The sequence below is a fragment of the Filicampus tigris genome, chromosome 18 (assembly GCF_054856515.1).
Source record: "Filicampus tigris isolate MCC_2025a chromosome 18, RoL_Ftig_1.0, whole genome shotgun sequence".
Lineage (NCBI taxonomy): Eukaryota > Metazoa > Chordata > Actinopteri > Syngnathiformes > Syngnathidae > Filicampus > Filicampus tigris.
In genome coordinates, this window is record NC_141234.1 from 5,050,192 (window position 1) to 5,065,084 (window position 14,893).

The 14,893-nt window shown below is 45.0% G+C and overlaps 2 protein-coding genes across 5 annotated transcripts in view; one reads left to right on the top strand and one right to left on the bottom strand.

The window, feature by feature from the left end:
- Positions 1-14,893, top strand: part of txlna (taxilin alpha) — a 111,385-nt gene that overhangs the window by 14,285 nt on the left and 82,207 nt on the right. The window lies entirely within an intron of this gene.
- Positions 5,986-9,041, bottom strand: irx1b (iroquois homeobox 1b). The gene is made up of 5 exons (XM_086014552.1): positions 8,539-9,041; positions 7,874-8,116; positions 6,918-7,683; positions 6,781-6,841; positions 5,986-6,239 (listed from the first exon to the last, which is right to left on the bottom strand). Exons 1-5 carry the CDS (start codon positions 8,773-8,775, stop codon positions 6,191-6,193), a joined length of 1,356 nt encoding a protein of 451 aa, XP_085870678.1. The 5' UTR covers positions 8,776-9,041; the 3' UTR covers positions 5,986-6,190.

Sequence of the window (14,893 nt, forward strand, 5' to 3'; positions counted from 1 at the left end):
CGGCATGGCTCATTGGTAGAGTCGGCATTTCCCATCCCGGAGGTCGTGGGTATTTCCTTGGCCACTTTGACCGTGTCGAAGTATAGCAAGATACTGAGCTCCCATTTACTTCTGATGCTGCGTCATCAGTAGGTAGATGAGATACAGTGTGAAGCGCTTTGAGTACCAAAGGTAGAAAAGCGCAATACAAGTGACAGCCCATTTACCATTACATATCATTAAATCACCTATACCTACCCCCTGTCTCACAGTCCTGTTTTTGGGTCCACCACACCACTCCTGTCCCCAGTTGCTGCCGCCCATGCCCTCACTCCGAAAGCTGCTCTCTTCGGCTGCAGCAGGCCCCTTCCGCGCAGGATTATCATCGGCTGCAGGCCCCTTCCACGCTGCAATCTTGTCGGCTGCAGGCCCTTTCCACCTAGATTCTCGTCAGCTGCAGGCCCTTTCCACATAGATTCTCGTCGGCTGCAGTCCCCTTCCGCGCCGGCTCCTCAGCAGCTGCACTTCCCCGTTCCCGTGCTGGCTCCTTGGCAGCTGCAAGTCCCCGTTCCTTTAAAATCACCTACACTTACACAGTAAGTGTACAGTCCTGTTTTGGGGTCCGCCACACATCGACACCGTTCCCTGATTGGGATACTAAATCATCGCTTTCTCTCAAGTATGATGGAAAAAATGCTACAAGAATCTATAACCCCACTCTGGACACCCCCAGATGTACGCAAAGCTATGTTGCTTCAAACATGCGATAAAAGTACATTGTCCCCGTTTGGCTGAAAGGAGCCAACGGTCCGAAAACTAAAGCACAAACCCTCCCCTTCTCCCAATGTGCGTCTTGCCTCAGATTATGGCCTTGAATGGATAGACAGCCACAGAAAAGACTTATCACTCCCTCCCATTCATTGTATTTGCTGTGTGTATTTCCCCTGTATATTAGGCATTGACTATTTGTCTGCAAGGTACTCGCAGCTGCAAGCTAACAAAAAGCTCAGGCTAAGAAGCATCAGCCTGTAAACTTGGTGCATTGTGGAGCTTGTTGCATTACCCATGAGTTGTGATACTTTGCCTTTGTGCTAAACGCTTAATTCCACTAATCCCTGTGGAGAAACAGTGAATGGTGCAGATTCCCTATGATATCTCATCTAGGCTAAACATTTGCTCACTTATGTATACACATGAATACACTGGGTACAGAAATTATTCTTTTGATGACATTTCAGCAGACTTAACCCAGTGCCCTGCTTATCCCGCAATGACATGTTGCGATTCATTGCATCGGGGAGGCACATTTACTTTTGAAATTGCAGCTTGATTAAATATGATTCTTTGTTAGTGGGCATTTTTGTATTGTACTTGCTTGTGTCCAAATGTCAATAAAATGCCCACTATATTAACTGCTATGTTTATTATCTCTTCTCCATAACCTTTTGACATTGTGATAGCCTTTTCTTCTCCTGCCCCTGGAGGTCAACCTCTGTAAAACCTGTTTGGCAATAAAACACGAGTCCCTCCCAACCCCAGTTTTCCCTCCTTTCTCCACACACACCTCCATTGCCTTCTTTCTCCTCACGGCTCCCCTTCATGGCTCCTTATACTGCAGTCATTCTCCACCCCTGCCCGTGTCTTTCTGTGGGGCTGGCCCTCTCAGCGGGGCTATAGAGCCCTAACTTGTCTACATTTACCCCCTGGGTTGGATGACCAATGAGGCCATTGCGCCAAGAGTCCCTCCTTTTAGCCCTGTGCCATTCTCCCAGAGTCAGCTCATGCTCTCTGTTTTCACGACCTCCGACCTCAGGCCATGGCAACAGTGGCAGGAATGTCAGGAGTGATTGGCAGGATAAAGAAGGCAGCCCCTCTCTTCTGCACAAGCGGATTTGAGACACTTTGAGGGGCGAACAATGGCGGATTTGGGCTTGATTGGATCACAGATGAGCTGATGACTGTCAAAAGAGCACGTCGTCTTTACATAAGCCTGATTATCTCCTCAGCGTAGAAGAGAGGAATGGTGGTGGGGGCATACCAGGGAACTCACTCCCATGCGGAGCACCTCTAAAGGGGATAGAGCATCACACGAGGGCTAGTCTGCAGGGCCCGGACCTCTCTCATCCACTGGGGTCCTTTAACAAATCTATTCAGGCAACTATGGGGGCCCTCATACATGTGGCTATAGTTGGCTGAGGGTGGGAGAGTGAGGCGGCCGACACATGGAGGCCATCATTGTTCAGTCCATGACCATCCCATCAGCGCAGAGAGAAAGGAAACGAGGGAAAGACACGGACGGAGAGGGAGATGCTGACAGAAAAGAGCAGTGGGACAGGAGAATCAAAGACAAATCCCTTCTATAATCTGCCTCTTTAATAGGGATTAGAATTCACCAAAGAGGCTATATACGAATACTAAAGCGCCAATGAAGACTTTATTCACACTGAGAGTTTGAGGGGCTCACACAACCCCCGAAAACTCCGCAGAGAATGGTTGCATCCCTGTGCGTGATAGTGGCTGTTTTTTCTCACTTCTAGTTCTTCCCAGCATGCACCAGTTCTGAAAAGTTTCGGCGCAGGTTGGATGACAAACAACTGCCATGTAGTGTGAACTTGAGGAAGTTTCTAGCAGCTCCAGCCAGGAAATGATGATCAAATATTGGATCTGCTCACTTTTTTCCATTTTTTTTTTTTTATTGTAGCTCCTTTCATAGCACAACTTGTTTTTGGACATGCGGCGTAAGCGATGAAAGGCCTATTTGATGTCATTTTCAGCGCCATCATGCAACCGCTCACTGATATCCAAGTTTGAAAGAATAACATATTGTTTGGGTTCTTGGAAGGACAGTCACTCGATCTGGCTGGTATGAAGCGCAGGGAAAAAAAGGAGGCCCGTATGAGAGAGAGAGAGAGAGAGAGACAGAGGGAAAGAGAGCGGCTAATATTCTCCTCAGCGGTGCCGATGGCAGTCTGTCAGATTTGGCAGAGGAAGTGAAAATGGCCTCAAGTGTCTGGCTACCTTCCATGTTGTTCTCACATCAATGACAACTCTCACTGCGACATCTCTCTGTTGCACTCTACAGCTAGGGTGTGCTGTTTATTATCACTCGTGTTCTGATCCAGTTGCTCATTGTGCATGGACTGATTGGATCTATAAAACCAACATAAATGTCAACCTCTTTACACACTACTAAATTCTTGCTTGGCGTTTGCCTTTAGAGAAGCAAGCATTCATTTTTATTAATGAATGTTCATCATAAAATTAAAATAATGAAATGTTTTTATATTTTAATTTGTTCTTTGTTTTTAGGTGGGGTTTTTTTCGAATATAGGTTCCTCACTATTATAGGAAATGTGCTCCGTGAACCATCTAATGAGAGATCACTGCATAATAGTAAATAAATATAGCAATTGAAGCCCAAGTTCAAACTTAGAAATGACGACAAAATCTGCAATCTGTAGTCACAATTTTGAAATTGTCAGCAGTAACCATTTGCCACGTAAGTAGTAAACTAAAGCTAAAAACAACCAAGTAGATTAAAGCATGTGCTGAACAATTTTAAAATTCAAACTTTGAATTATAACATGATGCAGTGAATATTGGAAAGGTGGCCAGGCTAGTTCAGCAATTATTATTAATTCCCAAAATGTAGTATGAGTACCATTCGTGTTGCATAAGTGAATCACTGAATTGAATATGAATACCATTTACAACATTTAAAACATGAAATACAGTCAAACATTAGAATGAACTTTTTAGCTGTGCATACAGCCTGTTTCATTGTACTTCTGTGTTTTAATGTTGGTCATGATGGTGGTACTTGGGGCTAGTACTTGGGCTAGTACTTGGTGGAAAAAAAAAAAAAAATTATATATATATATATATATATATATATATATATATATATATATACCTTTTAAATACTTCAAACAATTCTGAAATACCATCATAACTACGTAGATACTCTTATCCTCACTACAAATAAGTGTACCATCAATAAGATTTTGATTTTAAAGTGAACATTAAGTAGTACACATTTTTGCTCTTGACAAAAGTATATTCCTATATGTTTGATATGCCATAAAGCTATGAAATTAGTTCCTGGCAACCATAGCAAACGTCTGCAATATTTGAAGTTGATGCACACTAAAGACAGCATGGTGCCCAACCTAAAGTGTTCTTGGCACAAGTTTCTACAGGGATCATTTGATACATTTGTCCATAGGTAGGTAGATAGAATGAAGTACTTCCAAAAGCAGTATTAACGTAAGAGGCAACACACATAATCTGCGCATTTGAGTAGATGAAATGCATATTTTATTTTTATGTTGTGATGTTTGATCCCTGACTGGCGATGTTTGCTTTTTGTAAAGGCAGCTACTACTGTTACATATTACAAGGATCAGTAAAATTGAATTCGCGTCACTGTCAATTCAAAACCCTTATGTCCAATTCTGTTCTAACTTGTGTCAGAGTGAGGGGGCAGCAGTGAGTCACTACGCCATGAAACTCATGTTGTGGAATGTTACCATATATTCTCAAAGATACTGGATTATTTACTGATTTGGCCACAGTTTCATCTGGCATTTTATTCCGCAATGTATCATTGTTTTACCCTTAATGTTGTGCTTTTTGTTGTAGCCTCCTCTTACATTTTCTATCTAAATACAGCCTTGTGCGTCCATCAATTTTCGTTCTCTTATTTGCGATGGGGTCACGGGGCCAGCAGCCTAAACAGGGAAGTCCAAACTACCCTTTCCCCATTCACTTTGTCCAGCTCTTCTGAAATATCCCGGGGCGTTCCCAGGCCAGCCAGGAGATATAGTCTATAGTCTCTCCAGCGTGTTCTGATTCGTCCCTCGGGCCTCCTTAACCAGATGCTCGAGCCACCACATCTAGCTCCTCTTGATATGGAGGAGCCCCTCTGAGTCCCGCCCGGATGCAGATTCTTATCGATATATCGTTAACGGAGAGCCCAGACATCCTGTGGTGGTAACTAATTTCGGCCACTTGTATCCGTATACCTTATACCTGTAGGAAAATACGGAATTAGTATGATTCCTGCTTTGAAAAAGTTTTCTCCTCTGTTAAACCCATCAGACATGACACAATGACTGCTTTCAGCTCTACAAACCTGCGATTTTTGCGGTGATGTAAAAGCGGCTTTATGGGGCCCCTTGCCCAGGGGGGGGGACACATGCAGGTCCCTCAATCATGAGCCATGCATGCATCCAAGTAGGAGCCGCAGCTTTTATGCTCGACAGCTCTAAGACCCCCTACCTTTCTCTATCTTTCTCTCCACCCCCGCTATTCGAGGCCCTTGAACGTCAAAGATGAGTTGGAGTGACACACAACCCACCAGGCCTGCGCCACCCCCCGAGCTGCTTTGCCCCCCCACTGGCCGCTGGCCTTTCCTGCTTTCTGATCCATATTTCAGAGGTATAGCAGCAGTGCCACCGAGGGGGCGTAATCCAACATTAAAGCTTAAAACGGGGCCGAGCTGAAAGCACAGGCGCAGGTCCGTGAGGTCCTGGAAATCTTCTATTTCAATTTCTGTAGTGTTTTGCTGGGACTTCCAAGTGGCTGGCTTAAGCCTGTGAATTTTGGTGAAAGTTCAGCTTTTCAGGGCTTTTCTTGCAAGAAGGGGTCACCACCAGATGGCTTTGTTGGCAAACGGGATGTGACGCTAACAACTAAACTGTGATCAACAATTACCAGGCAAATGCTGTAAATATGTCAAGTAGATATTATACCATATTACCAGGAGTATTAGTCCATCTAAATTGCACTTCATGTTTAAATGACAATATGTGACAAATTGCTAATTTTCAAAACCACGATGAAACTTTTCAATAAAGAGCATTGTTTTGCTATACTGCACTTTGATACACACATTCTCCTTACCCACCCACCCCCACTTCAAATTAGACCACGCCATTTTTTCAATAATAAATGACTATAATGACATTTATTTAGTTTCCGAAAAATATATTCTTTAAAGGCAAATTCATATCCTGTATTTACAATTTTCAAAAGAAACAGTAAGAGAGTAAAAGAACATACATAAATGAGAGGTACAAGCAAATCTGCGACAAGAAAACATCTCTTTTACAAGTTTAGGCTAAACGGTAACACTAACAGGTTTCCCTGTCAAAAATAGTCTTTGTTAAATTGTTCTGTTAAATATTTTTTTTTTTGTTGGTTAGTATTTTCATAATGTTGATGTGAGAGCTCGCTGTGTTCCTGTGCCATGGTGAGGTCTGTTGGAAAAAAGAAAAAAACATCAGAATTGGAAGTAACATTTCCTTAATTGCAAGTATACAACAATTACATGAAACTTGGTCTCTCATTAAAAAGCTCATTCTAAAATGTTTGAATATTAATAAAATGTTGAGCTAATCTGTGGTATTAACTCAAATTCCTGCAAATTAAGGAACGGAAAACACTCATGAAATGTTGTTCAAAGCCTTTCACCCGCCGCCACATTCCTGCTATCAGAGCTTTCTTTGACATGCATTGACTGCATTCACTCAGGGGAGGCGTGAATAAACGGCTGCAGATTATTTAAATGACCCGGTTTGGAGATAACTCCGAGGCCCCGCAGGACGCATCAGCCTGCTGCCTGACGAGGCGTTAAAGTGGCCTCTCAATCACATGATTTATGTGCTCAGAGCTCAGCCTCCGTGGCCAGTCAGGTGTAACAGTGTTTACCCTCTGCTTGAGGGTTCATTTAGCAAGAGACATGTGCCAAGAAATCGAGGTTGATAGCGTCGTAATGTAGTTAAAATGCATGGCGTTTACCTGTCAGTGATGAGCTGGAATGGAGACTTGAGTGACTCAGGCCTGTGGTCACTGTCTTCATCTGTAAAACAACAAAACACGCTGAATGTATTTGTGATTTTGCGCAATTGAGTTGTAATAATGTCCCGTCATCGTACCGTCTCCTTTTGGACTAAAGCTTCCATACGAGTCTCCGTCACTGTCGTCTTCTGTCCCCGATGTTCCGTGTCCGGGTCGTGCGTCATGACGCACGGGGGGCGCAGGGCCGCGCAGAGGCAGGTGTCCGGCCTGCGCTCCTCCGAGGAGCGATCTCATGTTCAATAGCGAGTTGGCGTTGAGAAAAGCCGCGTTGGCCCAGTTGTGCAGTTTGCCTATCTGGCATGTGTATATCCCATGACCCGGGAGCAGCGCCGGGTGTCCGGCGGGAGCCAAAGCCGGGTGGTGCGCATGTGCAGCGTGAGAGGATTTGTGCGAACTGTCTGGTGCCGTGGCAGTTTCAGCCAGGGACCAGATTTTGGGTTTGCTCTGCGGTGGTCTCTGGCACTCCTGTCTGCTGGGGGAGTGATCCACCAGTTTGACTACAGGTTGTGCCTTATTGAGCGAAATAGCCGAGTCCACCGAAAGCGTCCTGTTGCTCTCCGAGCTCCGAGGCTCTGTCGAGGCCTCTCTGCCGGCCACGTCCGCTTCCTTCTCCCCCTTCCTGCAGCCCTGCTCCGCTGCGGCGCGCGGCTCCTCCGGTCTTTCAATATCGACCGTTTCCAAGTCGATCTCCTCGTCTTCGTCGTCGTCGCTGCCGTTCTTGCCTTGCTCGTCCTCGTTGTCGCTGCTGAAGATGCGTCCGTCACGGTCCTCGGCGCTGCGGCCCCACGTCACCTTGTTCTCCTTCTTTAGACGCCTGCGTGCGTTTGCAAACCATGTAGACACCTGGAATACGGAAACACGTTTTAAAACGAACGAAATTGATTCCTTCTAATGCTAGTGAAATTTGGCCTGGTATTTTAAAAAAAAGCTTTTAGGAGCATCTGCTAAAATTCGTGTTTAGCGCATGGGTGTTGCTTTTTTTCCCATGTTTACTAAGAGATCATTTTTCAATTTTTTAAAATATGTTCCATACCTGTGTGAGTGTCATCCTCGTAATGATAGCAAGCATGATCTTCTCCCCTTTGGTGGGGTAAGGGTTTTTCTGGTGCTCCTGCAGCCAGGCCTTCAGGGTGCTTGTGGTCTCTCTTGTGGCGGTCTTGGCCCTCGACGGGTCTCCGTAGGGATACTGTCCGTACGGGTAGAAACCTTGAGTGGCGTGCACAGGTAGAGAGCCCGGGTGGGAACCCGGGCTGTCCTTTAACTCGTACTGAGAGCCCTGAAATTGAAGGAGAGAAGTGGAAAGTTGTTGGGTTGGAAATATTCCATGATTTAATATAGTGTGAGAATAATTTTAGAACATTTGCACAAAATAATTTGTGATGGCGCGATTATTTTTAATTGCACTGCTGCAGCTTTGAATTGAAAATATTTCCCAATGCAATTTTGTAATATTAGACAAATTGCTTGTGTATATGGATTTGATTTGTTCTGATGTCACGTAATTACTTTTAATGTTATAAACTGCTTTCAAGTTGTCAAAATTGAAATGCAATTGTTGCAAAGATAATTTAAACATTCAAAGATGTGCGCATGCAATTCGTTCTCAATTATTATCAAACAAACTACCAGTATCGTACATTAATTACCGTATGCTCAGGCTAAGTAACTATTTCACTGAAGTTGAGTAACACGTCTTACCATTTGAGAGATGAGGGCAAGGTCTGGTGCTCCGCTATACGGCAGAAAGGCACTGTAGTTGGGGGCCGCCCATGGACTCCCGTACATCCCCAGCATGGAGCCCACAGCAGCGGCTGTTGCAGACGAGCTCACGCCGCCTTCGCTGCTTCCGTCCCGGCTAGAGGCCGGTCGTTCGCCCGCGTAAACCTCATGGGCGGCGTTGAGGAACTGGGGGTACCCCAGCTGAGGGAAAGCCATGTCCAGTAAAATCTCTCCCAAAAGTCGACAAGAGGAGGCAGTGGGAGGGGAGGGGGAAAAAAAAAAAATCAAATTCCCAAATAGATAATGGAAGAAGCTCAAAATAAAAGAGGTGTCTAAATCACCAGAGTCCTCTATTTGGAAACTGTCGCGCTTCCACTTGCACGCTTCTAACACTCCGAGTCAAAGCCCCACTTTGGCACGTCGAGTGCGGAGTGATGCGCGCGTTTGGCCGCAGGAGCTTTCTGGATGTGGAGCTGACTGACTGATTGGCAGCCTACTTAAGCTCCAAGCTCCTCCTATGCCCAGGGCAGGCGATTAGTGCATTGGTTAGCCCAGGTCGTGGGTGGCTTGCGGTGTGTGCGTGAGTGTGTGCGCTAGTGCGTGGTTGCGCGTGTGTGTGTGGGGGGGGGGGGGGGGCGCTTGGTCTAATTTTTTTTAACAGTCTACAATATGGTCACAGAGAGGAGGAACCTGTGAAGTGTGTGTTACGTTTGCCTCTTTATTAGTGGTGTGAGAAATGCACCACCTGTCATTATCACAGAGCTGGTGCTCATCATGTCCAACTAGAAATCACAGATGCAGCAAATGTATCCGTTGAATACGCCAATAAAAATGAGCAACGATGAATAATTTGCGTCAGTTAAGTGGGACAATTGGCACCTTTTGCACGCACATTTTACGCACGTATTACGCACGCGTGTGACAGCTGATCCTTGCTGTATTTGGACACGCGGTCTCAGTCTCTGGCAGGCAGATGGACCGGCGGGCCATTGATATGGTCGGCCAGGTCCAGGAGGAATGTCCGTGATTATCGACGGAAGTCACTGGAGCATATTTTCAGAGGGTGGTTACCAGGGACGGATGGGATTGATGGAGATTGAGAGGATAAGATAGCATGGCGTTCAGAAGTGCTGTGGAGTGGAAAATGACATATGTTGCTGGAGAAGAATGGGCTGTTGTTTTAAGATGGGATGTTGCGGACAAATTACTCATTGACCACAGTGCTGTGGTGCCTTGAGATACGAGTTTAATTTGTTCCATAACCACACTCAAATTAACTCAAATTGTCTTCCCCTTAAGCCTCCCCAAAAATAACAAAACCTCTTGTGTTTTTGATAAGAAAAATAAGTCAATACAACATTTTCCTATAAATTCGTTTTTTGAAAAGGATAGACTGTATGGCTGTATGTATATTGTCTATCTACATGTGTTGCGCCATCGTTTGTGTTGACAAATATCTGTTACTCACTGTAAATGATGGTAACATTGTGAAACTAGTGCTGTTCGCTGTCCGGTGTTTTGCATTAAGGTTAAATGGACCGCTGGCATCGGGCCGAGACCTTGTAGCCTACCTCCAGAATGCTCACTTTTCTAGAGACCCCCAAACAGTGTGTTTGTTCAGCCATTAACATTGCATCATCAAAGAGCCAGCCATTTTCAATATTTAAGATTGGTCGATAATTTGTAAAAATAACACCCACATGTGGATTGACCAATCGTATCGATTTTTAAAAAAATATGACATTTACCAAATTGTCACTCGTGATTTTTTGGCTCAACCCGATATTTCATTCTGTGTTCAGCTCATCTGCCTTGCAGTTCTGAGGTCTGGGTTCATATCTTGGCTCTGGCCCCTTGGTTTTATACTCTGGCTTTCTCCCACATTACATACATGTCAGGTTCATTGAAGATCATCGGTGTGAGTGTGAATAGTGGTTGGTCTATGTACCCTGTGATTGGTTGGCCAGCAGTACAGTGTGTAGTCCACCTCTTGACCCAACTCAGCTGGCATAGCCTGATTGATGGATGGAGGATATTTTAATGTAAAGTATACATGATAGTAGGAGAAAGTGGACTTTTCTGAGTGCAATTATGATGGATAAAGGCAGGGAGCTGCTTGTTGCCTTCTCATTAACAGGTTTGAACATCAAAATAGCAACGATTCGTATGCACACACACTCAAGCACTCGGGCAGTGCTAATGAGGTAGAGCACCCGGCGCCCTGCTCACTGGCCTGTGGCCCTCCTGGCTTCCCTCAGAGGTTAGCCGTGTAATTACTCCATCCCCATAAATACAGATTCATCATCATCCCGGAGCCCCCCGATGAGCTGAGAAAGAGAGCGAGAGAGATGAGAGGAGAGGAGGGAGGGAGGCGGGAGGTCTAATGATTTCATTACTGTGCTTAAAGCCCACTCGGGCTAAGTGATGGGCCACTCATGTGGCGTTTCCTTTCTCCTAGAAGCGCCATAGGGCACTTGTGCGGCTCAAAGCTGTTTTCCTAAACGCATATCGTGATGCTGCGTGCGCGCGCGCGCGCGTGCGTGCGTGCGTGTGCGTGCGTGTGTGTGGTGTGAGAGAGAGACAGCGAGAGAGAGAAATATAAAGAGAGGATGCTTAATCTCCATGGCATTTTAAATGGCATTCATAGAGAGAGTGGCCCTTTCCTCATTGCCAAGGTAAATGGAGCCAGGGGACTCTCCATTTCAGCCTGATAAAAGAGCAACGTTAAACACTCTCAGTATTTCCTTCCTCTCTCTCCCGCTCTCTCTCTCTGTCTTGTTTCTCACTCAAAATTGATGTTGTTTTTTTCATGACAGGGAGGGAAACGAGACATATCCACCATCTAATAGGATAATATAACCCCATTCAACACACCCTAGCCTCCCACCCTCTCTCCCTCTGCCTCTCTCTCCATCTCTCTCTTTCTCTCTCTGCCTTTGTAGCTGCCTGATTTCCATAGTGTCTCTGTGGAGAGGCAGTTAATGAATTCCTCTGAGCTGGAGAAAGGGGGGAGAATGGTTTTGGCGGTTTAGAGAGAGAAAAGGGGGGATAGGGGGAGGAAGGCTTTGAGCTATGCCATTCAACTTCACAGCCGAGGCCTGCTTGTGCATTCACAGTGTGTGCGTCGTGTGTGTGTGTGTGTGTGTGTGTGTGTGTGTGTGAGTGTGCGCTCAGTGCATTTGTGCGTCTTTTAACATGAACCTGCTAAGACTACCAAATATTTAGACTGGCCTCAGACCTCTCTTTATGGCGACGGTGGATTGAGGGATCTCTGGAGGCAGCTTGACTCCATTTGAAAGCCATTCCCCGCTATTAGCTGTGCGCAGACAAAGGAATAACTTACATTCGGACACGTTCAAATGAAGTGCCACAATCCACTCACACTGCTCATTTCCTCCTGGGTCATTTTCAGTGAGGTAACTAAAAATGTCATGAAGCATTGTGTTTTGGCTGGTATTTAATCTATGCCATATTCGAGCGACAATGATGATTCAACTACATTATCCTAATGAATACACCCGACAGCATTGTTGCGTTGTGTTGACAGATTTGCTGATTCACCTCTAATTTGAAGAAACTTAGATTTTTGTGTAGCATGGCTCTTCCAAAAGAGTAGGCATTAATTTCCCTCCGACAGTTTTATCGAGTGCAAATTTTGGGGGGAATACTGACTGCAATGCCTATATTTCATAACATGCTCAGTAAGATAGTGACATATTGTTATACCACCAATCTCACTTCATTATAATGATATCATATGGTCAATTCAGAGGCTAATTCCTTGATGTCGGTGCTCAGGGAAGGAAGGGGTACATGTAGAAAAAGATAGATAAAAGTCTTTGCTTCCCTATGAGAGCACAGATAAACACTGATAGACTCTGCTGTGAGCTGACGTTAAATCAGATGAATCACTGCGACACGTAACAGATAAGCCTGACAGCCTCACCCGACCCGCCGTTTTATATCCCCTCACACTGATCCCACACTTTTTTAATCATCACGTGAGAACGTATGACACTAGAGATGTAAATGTATTGTTAATGGCTATTATTATAATACAACTAATTATATCAGTTGCAATGTGACCTGACTGCCTTTTGCCTGGAGATGGATCCTGCTGACTGAACATTTTGACCCAGAGGGGAAACACTCGACAAAGAGCCTATCATTAGCAATTAATGGGCGTGCCAGCGTTTGTTTGTTAATAGCTCCTTTAGAAGCCCAATGGGACTCATTTACAGTGCACGGGCCAGAAAACAGACCCTGACCTCCGGCAGGGGTCACTTTGAATCGGCCAGCTTGTGAAACCGCAACCGCTTTTTATTCGCTGATTGCGTCTAAAGAGCTGCCGTTAAATACTGTTCCATCATTCCCCATTGAGAGAGCGATGAAAACAAGCGATGTTCAACAAGATTGCTGACTAAAAAAAAAAAAGAAAAAAAAAGGTGACTTCCCTCCTCCTCCTCCTTTACAGAAAGACTTAGCAGGGGGCTTTTCTCATGGATAGCAATCTGATTGTTTTCTAAACGGATTATTAACTCTTTTGTTACAGTAGGGGTCACTTTAATGCTTCTTAGGGGCCATTAGCATTGCTTTAAAGAGCACACGCACACACACACACACAGGCAAACATGCACGCTCACACATACGCGGTGCTGTGTTCTAGGATTTGGCGTTTCTTGTCTTTGTTGTTCTCAGCGGGAGCGGAATGATACCGTTATAATGCCGTTAAAAACAATAGCTTGACATAAAAGTGAGGTGTGGGAGGCGAGGGATGAGTGTGCGTGTGTGGCTCCAAGTGTGTGTGTGTGTGTGATGAAAAGTAGCCCTTATAGGCGGACCAGTAAGCTTAATGCAGTAGTGCTGACTTCAATGACTACCTCAAAGAGTGGCGGCATTACACAGGCAAATCCCTCCGAAGTCCTTGACTGAGGGAAGGATGAGCGCGAGAAGTGGCTCAGATCACCAAGCTGGAGGAATTAGAACTGGAAAGGTGTCGCCTGTGAGAGTTTGAATAACCACTCTTTGTACTATGTTTATTTCTCCTAGCAGAAAAAGGGGCAAAGCTTCCCTTGGGAAAATCAAAGATACTTAGCTCAGGTCAAAGCCTCACGGGCCACAGAGCACCGAGGCTCATATTGACCATATGAATGTGATGTGGTGGAGTGGTTGGGAGAGGGGGGACCCCGGGGAACCGCCGATTCTGGCTGGGTGCCCCAGCTAGCTTTGAGCTCCTGTTCTAGGGGACAGATAAAGAGGGTATCCCTTACAGGCCTGACCTCCAGCCACCCCTGTCATGAGAGGGAGGGGTCAAAGTTCAGATCAATTGGCTCCCCACGGCCCGCTGTCTGCAACGGGGCTTAATCAGCAACTAAGTGCCAGTACCATAAGAAGCAGAGAGGGGGCGTGGCCTGTCTTTCATCCAGCTGACTTGAATCCAGGTTTATACAGTCTCAATGAACTCAGTGTTTTATTGAAACATGTCATATGAGCTTTGTGATGCTTAGAGTGCTGTATTAAGAAGGAAATCTGATGGAGCGTTGTGGTCAGAAGTTTACATACACTCATCATGGAATGGATGTCATATTAATTTTGGACATTTAATGATTTATTTGAGCCATTCTTTTCCAGGGTGGAATGATTATACAGCGCTCAGCAAGAATTAGGTGCACACGTTTTGAATTTATTCTGGATTGTATCTAATCCATGCTAGGACAGAACAATATTATAAACACGGGCTCAAATGTGTACTGTACACATACCACGTTCCTATTTGTTTAAATGGAAATTGGCATAATTCTGTCTTAGTGACCACACTTCTCCCTTGTCCATTGTTCTGAGTCCCGGTAGACCCAATGAGTGCTGTCAAACAAATCCTTTTAAATCTGGCAAAGGCAAACTACTTTGTTGCGGTCTAACTTGAATTTAATGAGACATATCTTTATCAAGTTAAGACATGCTGGAATCTTCATGAGCAGATTTTGCCCATTTTAGAGAGGCATTTTGTTGTGGGCAGCCTAAGGCACACCCGTGCAATAATCACATTCTTTAATCAGCATCTTGATTATAGGTGGATGGATTTTCTCAGCAAAAGAGAAGTTCTCACAAACAGATTCAGACAGATCTGCGAACAATATTTGAGAGAAATCGTTAAGTTTTGTAAATGGACTTAAGTCTTTAGTCTTTGTGTTCAGTTTAAAAAGATGGGAGCAAAACCAACATTTTTGTGTATGTTACATTGCAGCAGAAAATTACTTTTAAGGTATGATGGATGAATAGTTGGAACCCCCATTCAAATACGGACACATGGCTGACTACTTCTTTTGTATGCAAG

Coding starts and splice junctions, on each gene's coding strand:
- irx1b (XM_086014552.1), bottom strand. CDS start 8,775: ATGGCTTTCCCTCAGCTGGGGTACCCCCAGTTCCTCAACGCCGCCCAT. Junction 7,684..7,873: donor CGAGGATGACACTCACACAG/GTATGGAACATA, acceptor TCCGTATTCCAG/GTGTCTACATGGTTTGCAAA. Junction 6,240..6,780: donor TTCCAGCTCATCACTGACAG/GTAAACGCCATG, acceptor TTTTTCCAACAG/ACCTCACCATGGCACAGGAA.